The following is a 15,466-nucleotide window of genomic DNA, read 5'->3' on the forward strand; positions in this document are numbered from 1 at the left end:
CGTCCCTGCGAAGGAACGCTCGTCAAGCATTAAAGAGTTTGGCATCCATTGTGAAATATTTTGCCTTCGTTGTAAGTCTCAAGAACTGTATATACACCTGAGATGCAGTCACTAAACTATTCTGTTGGAAACAAAGTAGTGTTTTGGGGTCCACAAAGCAGAGAGACCCAATTGAAGTCATACCAGCACTCCTCACTGGACCTCTCTTTGTAGAGAGACTGCTTGCCTAAAATTTCTGCATATTTTCTTAGGCAGAAAGACTATTAAGGTCAGTGATGATGAGCTGCCTAAATGTTTTCAGAAAAATCTTTGCGTCTGTCTAGTCTACAAATATTTTTAGAATCAGGTTTTAGACCACAGCAAAGAGTAACTTGCATCATCAACAGACCTGCACTGGCTTTACCTCACACACATGGCATTCTGTTATTTGGACTAAAATCCTGAAAACTCTCACTGATTGCTTCCTCAAATTCAATAAAATTCACTTTGCTCTTTATCTGACTTTAATGTGCTAGATAGACCATTTTCTAGAAACCGTAATCAACATAAAAAAAATGGCAAAATACCATATGCAGGAAAAAAATACAGGTTAACACCACTGTCTGCAAAATCAGTAATCACGAAAAACAGTAAAAATTTGATCTATTATCAACCCTAACAACCATTACACCTGCTTGGATAAAAGCACCTAAAATAAGAACTTCACCCAATTAAGGTTAGCTTCTATTCATTGGTGGAAGTAAGTTACATTTTTAAGATTACACGGCTAAGGAAAATTTCTTAAAAATCCCTTTCTCACCTTAAGTCTTCAAGCAACCCTCTCACAAGCACAAACAAATTCCTTGTGGATCAACCACATACATACTAAATAGAAAGGGACTGTATCACAGCAACAAATACAAAGTTTACAAATATATCTCCACAGCTACCAAAATAAATGCCAAGCATAACAGAAACATCAATATCTATTGCCTTTATGCACTTCAGAAGCCTGCACCGCTGCTGCAGCTGAGCAAAATTAAAACACAGCCAAAGCTGTCAATCTGGTATTACATTACTTCACCTAGAAATAAACTGAAAGCTCAGTTTTGTCAGAAAAGGAAACTTTTCCAAGACACTTCTAATACAGCTTTGTCTTGTATACTTTGATAACAGATTCTCAGCAGGAACATTCAGAATTGTAAACAAAAGTAGAGCTGTAAGAGCAAGCTGAAAGGCCACCAAAGGGCTCCCTCTAGTGTGAAGAAGAAAAGGAAGTAATTTAAGTCCAAGATGTCAACTGTAAAGAGAAATGCGTTACTGAGACGAAAAAGGTAATGCAAAGGAAATAGTTAAGGAGCTAAATATTAACCCCAGATCTTAGAAAGTTGAGGTGAGGTTGAAACATCAGGGCTTTTGCTCTACGAGAAGCAGCCAGTGTCACAGAATCACAGGATGGTTGAGGTTGGAAGGGACTTCTGGAGGTTGGTCATCTGGTCCACCACCCCCACCCCAAGCAGGGCCACCTGCAGCCGTTTGGCCAGGCCTGTGTCCAGCTGGCTTTTGAGTATCTCTAAGGACAGAGACTCCACCAGCTCTCTGGGCAACCCGTGCTAGTGCTCAGTCACCCCCCCAGTAAAAAAGCGTTGCCTTATGTTCAGGAGGAACCTCCTATGTTTCAGTTTGTGCCCGTTGGCTCTTGTCCTGTCACTCAGCACCACTGAAGCAAGCCTGGCTCCACCATCTTTACATCCTCCCTTCAAATATTTGTACAGATTGATGAGATTCCCCCCTGACTCCTCGAGGCCAAAAAGTTTTGTTCCTGCCTAGGGACCTTAAATATCAAAACAAACAGGATGATTTCACTAGTGAAGTATCTCACCCAAACAAGACAAAACTGTATCAAGAAAAGCCAGAAGCAGATTTTTATCACACTGCTAGAAGGTTTTGACATGAATTTTTTTATCTTGTGTGTATTTGGGAGTGCATTGTTTCAAATGAGCCAATTTACACTGACAGTTTTCCACAGACCATTTCCTGGAACTCTCACGTCAGGACATGTACGTACAAGTCTCACAACATACTAGTCTTTCCAATGACAAAAAAAGTTTGGCCTTATTAAACTTGCTGCATCTAAAAATATTTTGAGCCACTGACAATGCAGAATTTTAATCCTATTAGATGAGCAGCACTCTCGGTGCCTTCAGTGGGAGCTGACAGCATTCACCAGCTGGGAGCACTGGGCCCATTATTGAAATCAGAGTGGGTGTTTGCTTCCCCATCAGTATTGACAACATTTCCATTCCCTTTCAAATAATGAATACAGAGGCAAGTATATGTGAAATTCCATCCTGCAACGCTTTTACTGACCCTCTGTAAGCATTTTTAGTTGAGTAACTTTCCCATAAAGATTAGTATGCTGACAATAACAAACTTTGTTAATTGGATGTATAATTACTTTTGTTATTTATGTGCTATTACAAGTGGATACCATTATTTCTGAGCAGTAAATTTTCTCAAATTCTCAACAACTTAGTGGTTAATAACTAAATATTCAAATTAGGTATAGTGGGTTTTGGTGTTTTGGTTTTTTTTTTTTTTTAAATCTTTAGGAAAAATCCTGCCTTATTCTGAAGCTTAAAAACTGACACTGATCTATAAACCTGTCCTTAAAATCCTAGTTATTTTATTAAAAACCTAGTCTTTCTCTTAAAATTGGGAGACTTAAAAGACTTCATCATGTCTTGTGGGGATGAAGTGATAGCCTTCACTAAGAAACAAAGTGATGTGTGTATCAGAAATCTAAGCACATTTTAAAAACACTTAAAATTCTATTATAGCATCATTACAATAGTAGTCTTGATTCCAAGTAAAGATTTAATTGACAATGGTTTGTCAAACAACATAATATAATTTATCACATCTTTTATTAGACCAACCAACGTAGCTGGAAAACCAGGCATTTCTACAGGAATGCGTAAGGGACACTAGGGGCTACCCAAAAAAGTAACTGTCTTTTCCAAGTATGACCTGGTCTAAAATACGCCCCCCCCCCCCCCCCTACAGCATATACTATGTGGAACAGGATAACAGTTTTATCCAAGATTCTGATATGGCTCACTCGTTTGTTGAAGTGCTTACTGCTGAACATGATAGATAGTCAGAGCCCTTTGATGTTAACTGCACAAAACCAATAATCAAAATCTAAGTTATGTCAGATTACCTTCAGTAGAAAAGCATCGCTTCTAAATCAAGCTACCTGGACAGAAATTTAGTTAACAAACATGAGAACTCTGAATAGCTTTGTATAAAGGAAAAATCTATACGATATGATTCAGGACATCAAATAGACCGTTACAGAGAACCAACCAGATGCACACACTTCCAAAGTCCATGAGAGGGGGCATTCTCAATTATACATTTGTGTCATTTTCATTATTCAAATGCTTAAAATTTCTATCTACAGTTTATCATATCAATTGATAAGTTCTGCATGAACAACTGAACAATACAAGAAATTTCATACTCAAGTTATGGTAGGATATATTTGCATATTGGGGTGAGATAAAGGGTGTTACTTTTTATGATTCTGTATCAAACAATCAAAAGAAAATCCTTGATAGCACAATCTGAATGGGACACTTACAAGGAATTACATGCATTCCTGACCTAAAGTCCTCCTAATCAGAAATCAGTAAAGCGTATTATCCTTTACTATACAAAAATGAATACCCCACTATTAATTTGCAGCAAAGTAATCAATATATGCAGAAACAAATAATTACTGCACAAACATCTTAGATGGATATCACCCTCCTCTTGTGAGGAGACACATAGTTCTGATTCAGTTCTTCACAGCATCATATTTAATTTCTCCAACAATATTTTACCAAACATCACTGTAATGAGTGAAGTTTTAAAACACAGGTAAATAAGCATACTAGCTAGTACAGACAATACCTTAGAAATATTTTTAGAGATGTGAATTTATATTCACCCAATGTTAAAAGCAAGTGATTTAAATTAATTTCCTATTTTTCATCTCAGAATATCTCTAATTATATATCTACTATATTGTTTACAGGTATTTATCTGGAAAGATTGAGGAAAATAACTGATGGTTCCATCTTTCTGAGCTTCTTCATCACATAGCTTGCTAACCAAGGCTATTTTACTTTCCTATTTATGAAGTAATTTTTCAAGTAACATGCAAAAGCTACTCATTGTTCTGCCATGCTGAAAACTGCATATACACAGGAGATACTCTGTTTATTCTAAGCACTTGCTGCACCTATTTTTTTTCTTACATTGATCTTTTCTATGTTCTGTATAATAAACCAGAATTTAAACACACTTTTAGTCATTACCTATAGCATAACCCTAACATTTTAGTATTTCCTTATATAATAATTGGCTTAAGCTGCGTACACTGTTGTCTTCTTTACATCTGCTCTTGTAATGCTGCTTTAAACGGCAAACTTGAGTCTTAGGGTTGGGACAGCAAAAATTCAGGTACAGTTCAGAAACAGGGCTGGCTCCTACCTTGGGAATAATGCAGTCAATGCACACCTGATGGGGGGCGGGGATAAACCTTGCTGAGTCTTTCCTTGTTGTGCTGTCTTACTAAGGGTATGTAGTGACGGCATAACACAAGAAAGGTTTACCTCATTAATACAAGAAGGAACTAGAGGACTCATGCACACTTGTTACAGTGTTTGCCATTACCAGCTTCTCACTCATTTTTCTGTAGACACTAACATATAAACATGTTACAGAGTTTTCACACATCTGTGTACCTCTATAGTAGTCCTCGGTGAGGATTTCACAGATAATCCTCAAGACCACAGCGGTGGGCACGCGGGAACGCAGGCTGAGCTCAGAAAGGGGCACACAGGAGAAAGAGTCTTTTCCAAAGTAAAGATCACCCTTTCCTGTTTTCCAGTGTATAACAACTTAACCTTTTCATTATACCACAATAATATATAATCTATACTGTTTATGTTTTGTATGGTATGGTTTTGAAAAACCTCCACCACACATGCACAAGCACCCATGCACACGCAGACAGAAGACACAAATTTTCTGCTAAGATCCACACAGGCAAAAACATTTGAGTAACCATTGGTGAGCGTTAAAGATCTGAGGGCCTTTCCTGCCAGAGTTCTACTGCATTGCTCCTCCACCTTCAGCGCAGGTGTGAGGTCCAGCAGAGAGTTCAGCTGGGGCTGATGTGTTTCTCAGTCCATAGCAGGAGCCTGGAGCCTTCTCCGCTGATGCAGGCAGGGCTGGGCCCAGGGGTCACTCTTCCCCTGAGGATGTGGGGATCCACCTCCACTCCCCAGACAACATACATAATCAACTTGGAAGTCTTCTTCCCTCTCTCTTAATAATGACATGCAACGGTGGCATAACGCAATGGAGATTTACCTGTTGCTTGTACAACAGAGGTTCCTCATACATAGTTGTTACAACACATAAAAAGTTTCCATATACGCATGCAGGTATTTTACTTACACTTAAATGCACCACAGAGTTCTTGTGCATTCGTGCCCTTGCACTGTAGCTTTCAGCAGGGATTTTGCTGGTTGACATCATCCTCACAGAGACAGTCGTGTAGGAACTCAGTGTGAGGGCTCAGTAGAGGCACACAGGAGGAAGTTGTAAGGTCCTTTACAAAGTAATGGCAGTTTCTCCTTTTTTCCAACATGTAGCAACTATTCTTGTCTCCTTAGTATTATTTGGAAAACAAACAATCTGTACTGCTCTTTCGTTACAAAATACTGTTATCTTAGTCCTCCACTGTGTTATAAGCACATATACAATCATACCACAAAATCTTCTGTTGAGATCTCTACCAACTAAAAAAGCATTAGAGCCACCCCAGCTTGTAACACATTCACCCCACCTGACCAAAGGGATATTCCATACCATATGACGTCATGCTCAGCATATAAAGCTGGGGGAAGAAGGAGGAAGGGGGGGACGTTCAGAGTGATGGCATTTGTCTTCCCAAGTAACTGTTAGGTGTGATGGAGCTCTGCTTTCCTGGAGATGGCTGAACACCTGCCTGCCCATGGGAAGTAGGGAATGAATTCCTTGTTGGGCTTTGCTTGCGTGCGCAGCTTTTGCTTTACCTGTTAAACCGCCTTTATCTCACCCACAAGTTCTCTCACTTTCACTCTTCCAATTCTCTCCACCATCCCACCTGAGCAGCTGTGTGGCGCTTAGCTGCCAGCTGGAGTTAAACCACAGCAGTCCTGATGTCATAAAGTAAATATTTAACTATGGTCATCATTCCTCCAAACAGTTCTCCTTATTTCACACATCAGAAGTTTCTGTTTTTCTCTGAGGAACATCTGATCACTTCTGCCAGCGTTATCCAATACCCTTAATTCTACTCTTTCCTGCTTCTGTATACTAAGTCACTCCGGCACTTAAATAACACAATCCAGAGTCACTACAGGAGATATGCAGCAGACACAAGTCGCTCTCAGTGCATCGATTTCCTGGTAGCTGAATCACCCCACTCACGTGTCTCAAGAGTTTCTTTGGTGTGCAATTTTTAACCCAACACATGCCAAAATTCTTCACATATTTAATGTTAGCAGCACACTGCGTTAAATGCATTTGCAGCCTTACCTTTTAAAAGGCTGTCCAAGGACCACTTATTGTCCTTGCCAAACACCACACATGGTTTGGGAACATGCTCTTAAAGCAAATGAGAAGTACTCAACTGTTTCTCTCCAGCCCTCTGGGGAAGCCAAAACAGCCACAGATTGACGGGCTTGAACCCAGCCTCCGTGCCAGGCTGCTCCTCTGCACTGGGAAGGAGAGCGAAGGGAGGCCCCCAGAGCAGGCATGTGCTAGTGGAGACCAACCTCTTGCATTTCAGGGAACCACATCTGCCACTCTCTAACCTTTTAGAAATATGTTAAGGTTTGCTTTGCTAATTCAAAAAAAAAAACAACAAACAAAAAAACCCAACCACACCAAAGTTATTTTCACATGTGCAAAACTTATGTTGGTCCTTTTTCCCCCACGGTTAGCTGCCCGGACAGAAAAGCCCGGTGGAGACAAAACGGTCTAGTTTGCTCTTAGATAAGTAATGAATTGTGGATAAGCAGCTAGTTAGAAGGTACGCTGCTGCAGCACCGTTAGGGAGGCACGTCCCCTCCACAGCTCCTGCTCAGCAGACGCCCTGCATTAGACCAAGGGCTTTAGTTCTGGGGAGTAAAAAGCCAAACCGGGTTTTCAGCATCATGACTAACCCAGGGGAAAAAAAGTCAGTTTTACAAGTAGAAAGCGTTCACAGAAGACGAAAGGAGCGCTACCTTGTCCTCAGAGGGATCCGGGGGTGAGCTGAGGAGACAGCCAGGTTTCTGGAAACGAAGCCCCGGCCGAGGGGAAGCCCCAGCGCTGCCACCGCCTGGGCTCCCTCCCCGGCCGCCCCCCTCTCCTCTCCGGCTGGAGGGGCCTTCCCGCCCCCCGCCGCTCCCCGCCGCTCCCCGCCGAGGCGCGGACCCCGGACCCCGGGCGGGGGCGGCCCGGGGGCGGCCCAGGTACGGCCCAGGTACGGCCCTGTGGCTCCGCCGCGCCCTTTCCAGGAAGCGCCGGCAGCAGCCGCCGCCACAGCGCCCAGAGACGCTGCCCCGCCAGCCGCCCGCCGCGGGTCCCGCCGGAGCAGGTAGGGCCGCGCTGCGGGAGCGGGACGGGGCGCGCCTTCGCCCCGCTGCCTGCCCGGCCCGACTCGGCGCCGGCAGCGGGGGCCGGTCCCGGGGCGGCGGGCTCGGGGGGGCCGGGGCAGGTCCCGGCGGGGCGGCTCTTCCCCTGGCCTCGTAGGTGCCGTCGGGTGGTCGCCGCACGGCTCCGCTTCAGGCGGCCATGGCGGTCTTACCGCTGCTGGGCGTCTCTGGGAAGAATTCGGCTCTTCCTTCATTCACGTTTCCTAAGTCATCCTAGGCGGGCGAGCGCAGGGGCGCTGGGCGTGAGGAGGTTGGCAACGCCTTTCTCCCGACAAAATGGTTTCTGTACGTCTGTTCACGTCGGGTAGCTGTTGCCACCTGCTGCGGCCGCTCTGGCCGCGGAGCCGCGGTTTCCGAGCCGCCCTGCGGCACCTCGTGCGTGCCCTCTCCGGGCTGACCTGACTGGGCTGGGCCCTCTCCGGGCTGACCTGACTGGGCTGGGCCGGGCCGGCGCCTCCGGGAGGGCTGTGCCCTCTCCGCGCTGACCTGACTGGGCTGGGCCGGCGCCTCCGGGAGGGCTGTGCCCTCTCCGCGCTGACCGGGCCGGGCCGGGCCGGGCCGGGCCGGGCCTGCGTGAGGGCCGTGCCCAGGGCGGCCCGGCCAGGCGTGCGGGCCTTGTGCAACGGCAGCGCCGGAGACACGCAGGACCGGCTCGCACCGGTGTTTTTCTTCTCGGGACCCATTAGCCTCAGCTGCATGTAGGTGCTTGCGTTAGATGACTTCATGTATAGGGTTCATTGACGGTTCATCGCTGACACTTCAGCCGATTGCGCTGTCATTCTTTTAACTCAGGGTAGTTTCTGTCTGACAGATACCGCGCCATGTTTGTGGTTTTGGTCCTGCTGTGTCAACTACATGGGATGTTTGCGTTTCCTCACTGCGCAGGAAGATTAAATAACTTGAAGCAACCTGAACAGAAAGACGGTAACTTACTTTTAACGTGATTTTATGCTTTCCAAAATAAAACTGTGTCTAACTTTGCTTCTGCTGAAAAATCTTTTTATGTATGTAAATAGTTTTGGGTTTGTGGTTTTTGTTTACTTAATTTAAAAATTAAGCTGGTTTATGCTTAATTTTAGAATATTTTAGTATCTTTTGCTGAAATGATAATTGACTTGGGTGTCAAGATTAAGTATTTATCAGATCCAGTAGGACGTGCAGATTGGGACAACTGAGCTTTCTTTAGGTCTCTGGGATTATTGTCATTGCTAGAACCAGAAACCTCTAAGTAACGTCAAAATTCCAGAAGTTTGAAATCTGTATTAAGACAGTACTGCTTGGGTGCTATTTGAGCACATCACAGTTTTATTTGTGTATCAAATATTGCTTTGTATTTAAAAGGGTGTATTTGTTTTTTTGAGATTGGTATTTTTTCTCAATACCAGATCCCCTTACAACACCTTGAAAGGTAAACATAGTGCTGCTATTGCAGTTCTTCACTATGGAGGGAGGGAAGTGGAAAGGAATTGAGGCAAAAACAGATGAAGTTCCTGAAGAGGACTTAAGCACTACAATGCTAAGCTGTGTGAAACTTCACATTTAAGCTTAAGCATCAGGGCTTCAAAAAGGAATTTGTAACTTAGCTGTCCAGTCCCCTCAGTGGGTAAGGAGTGCTGAAACCTTAAGACAGACTTTAAAAAGTCATCACATTGAGCAGGAGGTTCCTTCAGGGCAGTACATTGAGCAGAAAACACGGCTAGCAGAAAAATGCTTGAGACAGGTTATTCATTAAAATCCGTATTGCTCTGGGGCATAAAACATTGGGCTGCCAGGCTGCCTCTTTCCTGTGAGTTCATGGTGTAGAACCCTCTCCTGACAATAAGCCCAGATCATGCCGTTAAAGACAGAGCTGGAAAGAGAGGGGCCCAACTCTTTATCCAACAGTTCAGCAAGTAGAACAGTTGCCAAGGGTATGGGGTACCTGCAGGGAGAGGTTACCCTTTCAGCATTTTCTGAACATCTTTTACCAGCAGTTACTTTATTCAGCACATTGTATGGATGCATTTGTAATTAAACGCTAGGCATCCTAAAACCGGATTTACCATTTTGTTGAACCATGGCCTAAGGACTGCAGAACTGCATTCAGTTCCCTCACGTATAGGAGAGAATTCAAATTCATTGGTTTCATTCTCCAAATACTATCTTAACCACCAGGTTGTAGGTAATTTGGAGATGGAAATAGGTATACTTTGACTATGTCCTATAAAATGAAAAAAGTGCAGATAAGTGGATAAAGACTCTTTCAAAGAGAAAAGGAGCATGCATCACTGGGAATTAGGGGTCCTAGGCTCCAGGCAGCTTGTGTATGCCTTCCATGTTAATTAAAATGCATCAATTACCTAAGTTAATTAAGAAGTATAGTGAATACCACTTGCATGGTAAGGAATGAAACACTACTGAGCAAAACTGAAGATCTCTGCTTCAGAAGATTGAAGTTATTCTCGCAATTTGCACTCAACCAAGATATTGATAATACCTTTCTTCCATGTAATTCCTTCCCCTTTCCACTTGTGGGTTTGGGGGATCTTTTTGGATGAAGTCCTTCTCTCTGGTTACTCTTAGATACAGCATAAATATTTTAAGCTTAGATTTTCTTGCAATTACTTTAGAGTATGTGTGCACACGTGTGGCTCCTTCAATATGTACTGTATTATTATATAAATATATACTGTAATATTCTATAAATATATATGGTAATATTCCTTCAATATATGATAATATTAAGGAATAAACCACCAATACGCAAGTTACACTGCAGTTTTCTTAGTTTTCAGACAGCAAACCATTTTGAGATACCGTTGCAAGATCTAACAGTAACTATTAGGGTAAAAATTCCTAAATGATGTGATAATCTCGCCAAACAAGCTAACAAGAACACAGAGCTAATTTGTAGCTGAATAATGTTATTCTGAATCTCATCTCCTTTTTTAGCCATCTGGCTTGGTACGTAACAATGCTGTTTCTGCATTACACTTGCAAAAATAATCCTCTAGTCATTTTGCTTAATGAAATAGTCTGAATTTCTTGGAGTATGGATTAGGCTTTCACTGAAAAGCAAGCCACAAAACTAGTTCTGTCATATAAAGATTTTTTTTTTTTTTAAAGAAGTTGTAGCAAGAGCAGGTTAAAACTTGACTATGGAAAATGCCCGGTGAGCAAATGCATTCCTGTATTCCAAAGCCTGCGATAATTTCACTAACTCTTCTGGAATCTCACCTCACAACGTACTCCATGAAGCCTCACGTAGCCTGTAATAAGCACAAAAGAAGAAAAGAATTAAATGGCTTCAGAAGTGCCTGTTGTCAGTAAAACGCCTATTACAGACTAATTTAAAACAAACAAACTTGGCAATACGCCAGCCTTTACATAAAACTTACTGCCGTGATTGTGAAAAGAGAACAAATGTAAAACAAATAGGACTCTGCTGCCATGATTTAAAATCCAAATTCCATAAACAAAATTTGGAACTCACAGATACCAGAATATTGATAAATGTATATTGAGGATTCTATAGAAGGAAGAGTTTTTTTGGTCTTTTTCCTTTTTTCCCCGCTCCCTTGCCTCCTTCCTCCAGTAGGTCAGTGTCTTGCTGGGTTTGCGTCTGACTGAATTTCTGCTTTATGCAACTGTCACTTTGTTCTTAAGAGCTCCAGTAAAAAACTGATGCCCACATCCCAGAGGAATAATACCAAAACTTGAACAACAACTGTCAGGAGAATCAAATTCTCTTGGCCAGTACAAGGAATAGCTGAAAGACTTTACAAGAAAGGAAAATATGTTTCTTTTATATTGCATAGTTAAAAAGTTAGCAGCAAATAAGACATTTTAGGAGGAGACCTTGATGTTTCTTTTTCCTGTATGTAGTTGAGAGATGCTAGGGGAAGAAAGGGTCTCAATGTACTCCTTTAGGATGTTAACCATCCTTTAAAAATACCAAATTTAGTTTTCCTAACTTGTTTTAAATTTACTTGATTTTTTTTTTTAATTAGTGTTCACATCAGAAAAGGAGGCCAATTTATTCATTGGACGGCATCTTCTGAATAACAGATTCGATTTCGAAGCATTCACAGCGGATAACCTGGAAAGAGAATGCTTTGAAGAGCTGTGCAATTATGAAGAAGCGAGAGAATTTTTTGAAGACCCTGATCAAACGGTAGCTGTTCAAACTGAATTTAATGTACTGAAGGAGATTATTGACTAAATCATTACTGTATCTAAATACTGTAGCCCTTCTGAAAACAGCACTTAAAATGATTGGGTTTTTTACTGTAAAAGTAGAGGCCCCAATTAGATGGGGTTATTGCTTTAGATACACAGTGAATACACCTGAATATGTACTATTGTCTTAAAAACTTTAGATAAGGGTTCCAATTCTGCAAACAAATATAAATGAAACTTCAGACATACCACTTGTGGATATACCTGTATGTGTTTTCAGAATCTCTTTTTTTTTAAGTAACTTCTCAGCATCCAATTTGAATGTGTTCTGCATGCTCTATGTATTAATTGGCTGATCGTGTCCTTCTGTCATGCCAAAGAAGTGTTTTAGAAGAGAGGAGTACGGAGCAAATCCGCAGTTCAGCTATTGCTGAGTATTCCTATAGTATTATCTTCTAAATCACTACCTATACACAGCTTAGAAGAAACCTGGTATAAAAAGAGAGAAAAATATGTAAGAAACCTTTCAGCCCAATAACAGAACATGATGACTGTCTGAAGACTGGCTCTTGCTGCATGCAGCAAGAATCAGTTTGTGATTCTAGGTGTGCTCTGCAGTAACCTGCAGAAAGAGCAAGGACTACACTCCTATTCTGAAGATGGAAATGTTAGTTTGCCATTGCTAGCATTTTCCTAAGAAAAAGGTGAAAGTGTTAAATTGGAATCTTGATGGAGTCTTTTGCTGGGTAGCAAAAGTGGAAATTATAGCTACACACATTTAATGCATAACAGTCATGCAACATAAAAGGTTTTTCTCTTAAATGAATCCCATTATTTTTCCTAGCTGATATGAATTCAAATACTGTTCATGCAAACGTCTGATTCTAAGAACTTGACTTTGCCTCATTAATAATCTTATGTAGGGATTTACAAAGATTAATTTTAAGCATTTTTTTAGTGTCAGAATATATGCTAACTTCTACTGTAATCAGGCAGAAATATGAGGTAACATTGGACAGTTAAATGGGCTTTTCTCTTTCACCAGCTGGCATTCTCTCCTTTGTGAAATTGTAATTTTTATGCAGACCTGAACGTATGAGAAAAATACAGTGGGATAAGCAAGTACAAATCCTTCAGCGGGAGTTGCTTGTGTTTATGCCATGGATAAATTTTGCCCACAGTACTGTATTAAAAAAAATTGTCAATAAGCCTGCCAATTATGTAGCTCATATAAATATGATCCTTTGTGTATTTATAGATGGATTTTTGGAAAGACTATTCAACTAAAGGCCCTAAAATAAAAACAGGTAAGACATCTTCTTATTCTTTTCTTATATTGCAATATTTTATGTTTGTTTTAATAGTACATTCTTAAAAATACACCATGCAGCCAGTTAGCAAAATCAGAATTGATCTTTTTACTGAAATTCACTGTGAACTGTGCAAGTATGTTGCATTATCTGATGCAATAAAACACACTCACTGAAGCATCTTACTCACAGGGGATCCATTATAAGTCTGTAGGTAAAAACAATAAGAATTTTGTTGTCCATTTCTTTGTTTTATTATACAATCAGTAAAATTTGCAGTAATTCTGTGGCTTTGTTTTGTTTGTCCTGCTCCCCCCCACCCCCATTTCTTTAATAGTAATATAACAGGCTGATTCAGGTTCAGAGTAGTCTTATGCTAGATGTTTTATAACAAAAAAAAAAAAGTCAGTATGACTTGAGGAAACATCTACAGCCTGATCAAAGTCACAAGTACATGAAGTAATATTTGGAAGGCATTTGAAGACAGACATCTCAAGAGTTTTATGTGCAGAAGAGAGAGTATCTACTCACTCTTGCTTTAAGCTGAATGTGAATGATACTCTTGGGTTGTGTTACACAGATACGGCTTCTCATCACAACCTAGACATTTGTGGAAAGGAACAGCCTTATAGCACAGCAAAATTAGCATTTCATAGTATATATGGTATACTATGTAGATGGAAAGAACACATAATGAAAGTAACCAATGTTTTATCTTCAGGTGATGAGACACTACAAAAGATTAATGTTACAGGACTTCTCATCAGTCTAGTTGCTGCTGGAATACTGTTAGTTATAATTGTACTGTTTATCTTCTACTGCTGCAAAAGTAGATGCAAATCAAGGCAACCACCAGGGTAAGGAATTTCACTGCTTGAAAAAAAACAAACACCAAAACAAACTCTTGCTTAAGAGTGGAATTTAAAAATCACTGTGGGTTGGTCTAACTGTATTCTCAGAGAATCCAATGGGCGTTCTCACTTTCCTAGAAGCAAAGTTAGGTGAGCATGAGCAGTAGTTATGCTGAAGTTAATTAATAACACAAAAACATAAATCAACACTTGCATGGCCGACGTACCTTTGGGGTTTTTTTTTTTGTGTGTTCTTGGTTCCAAAATATTCTTACTAAAAAGATGGAATCATTTTAATAGGTCGGGGCCTGCAACGTAAAGTCTAACATGTTCTGTTTGCTCTTTAAAGTAGGGTGTATGCTCTTCATGGCATGTAGTCTACTTCAGATGTCAAATAAAGTAGGTTGGAGGAAATGCTTCTCTACCAATTCTCTAGCCCTTCTTGTTCCTTTATCCTAAACTTGAAAGGCATACAAGAGGATTCCATGCTTCCTCTTCCCTATAAATTTCACATTCCTGAGCTATTCTTACCCTGTGGTTTGGAGAGAGCATTTAGCTTCTGGTCTTTATGATCACTGAAGGCAAGTGGGTTTTGGTGTTGGGTTTTTTTGTTTGTGGTTTTTTTTTGGGTTTTTTGTGTGTGGGGTTTTTTGGGGGGGTGGTTTTGTTGTTGTGTGGTTTGTTTTTTTTTTTAAACAACTAAGACTTCATATTTTTCTTCCCTTTGAAACACAAGCTGCCACTTATAACTGTTAACTTTGTTTAGGTACTTGGATTATGTAAGAACTAGAAGACGTAATTCATCTAGCATCTTCAGAAGGCACGAAGAATTTTCTTTGAACCCTATTCCTCTCAGAACTGATGATTCAGGACTACCAACTTATGAGCAGGCAGTTACTTCAGATGGACAACACGACGTGCCACCACCCCCTTATCCAGGGCCCCCAAAAGGGGCCCGGGTGTTTAAAAAGTCTATGTCACTTCCTGCCCCTTAGTCACAAACCTTCTGGGTTAGGTGGGAATTACTGAAACATAACATACTTTTTTAAAAAAGTGTGTGCTACCTTGCATATTGCAAGACAGTTTACAAAAATGTGAAAGATCTTTAGCACAACTAGGAACAAGTGAAAATCCCATTTGGGAAAAGAGGTGATCTGTTGCAAAGGCTGCAGGACTATTCTTTGCACAGAATTCTTACTGCAGTTCTTACTGCGCTAAGAGGAGGGAATGTGCAGAGTATGTCTTGTACTGCCACCCTCTTCCATATGCACTTTGAGCCACCCCATCATACTATTGATGTTTCATTAATAATTTCATCTTTTTTTTTCTTTAGAAGGAACAGTATTTTAATTCTTTTTATTGACACTAACCATTTTTTGTGATTATTAATACTTTAAGCCACTGTAAGAAGTCTACTTTGTTGATA

The 15,466-nt window shown here is 41.1% G+C and overlaps 1 protein-coding gene across 1 annotated transcript; it reads left to right on the forward strand.

Annotated features, from left to right (window-relative positions):
- The first annotated feature begins 8,542 nt into the window (after positions 1-8,542).
- PRRG4 (proline rich and Gla domain 4) lies at positions 8,543-15,035 on the forward strand. The gene is made up of 5 exons (XM_009480527.1): positions 8,543-8,645; positions 11,711-11,874; positions 13,138-13,186; positions 13,911-14,046; positions 14,807-15,035. The coding sequence occupies exons 1-5, from the start codon at positions 8,543-8,545 to the stop codon at positions 15,033-15,035; spliced, it is 681 nt and encodes a 226-aa protein (XP_009478802.1).
- Positions 15,036-15,466: the final 431 nt, after the last annotated feature.

This window comes from Pelecanus crispus, chromosome 6, assembly GCF_030463565.1.
Source record: "Pelecanus crispus isolate bPelCri1 chromosome 6, bPelCri1.pri, whole genome shotgun sequence".
Lineage (NCBI taxonomy): Eukaryota > Metazoa > Chordata > Aves > Pelecaniformes > Pelecanidae > Pelecanus > Pelecanus crispus.

Coding starts and splice junctions, on each gene's coding strand:
- PRRG4 (XM_009480527.1), top strand. CDS start 8,543: ATGTTTGTGGTTTTGGTCCTGCTGTGTCAACTACATGGGATGTTTGCG. Junction 8,646..11,710: donor GCAACCTGAACAGAAAGACG/GTAACTTACTTT, acceptor TTTTTTAATTAG/TGTTCACATCAGAAAAGGAG. Junction 14,047..14,806: donor AAATCAAGGCAACCACCAGG/GTAAGGAATTTC, acceptor AACTTTGTTTAG/GTACTTGGATTATGTAAGAA.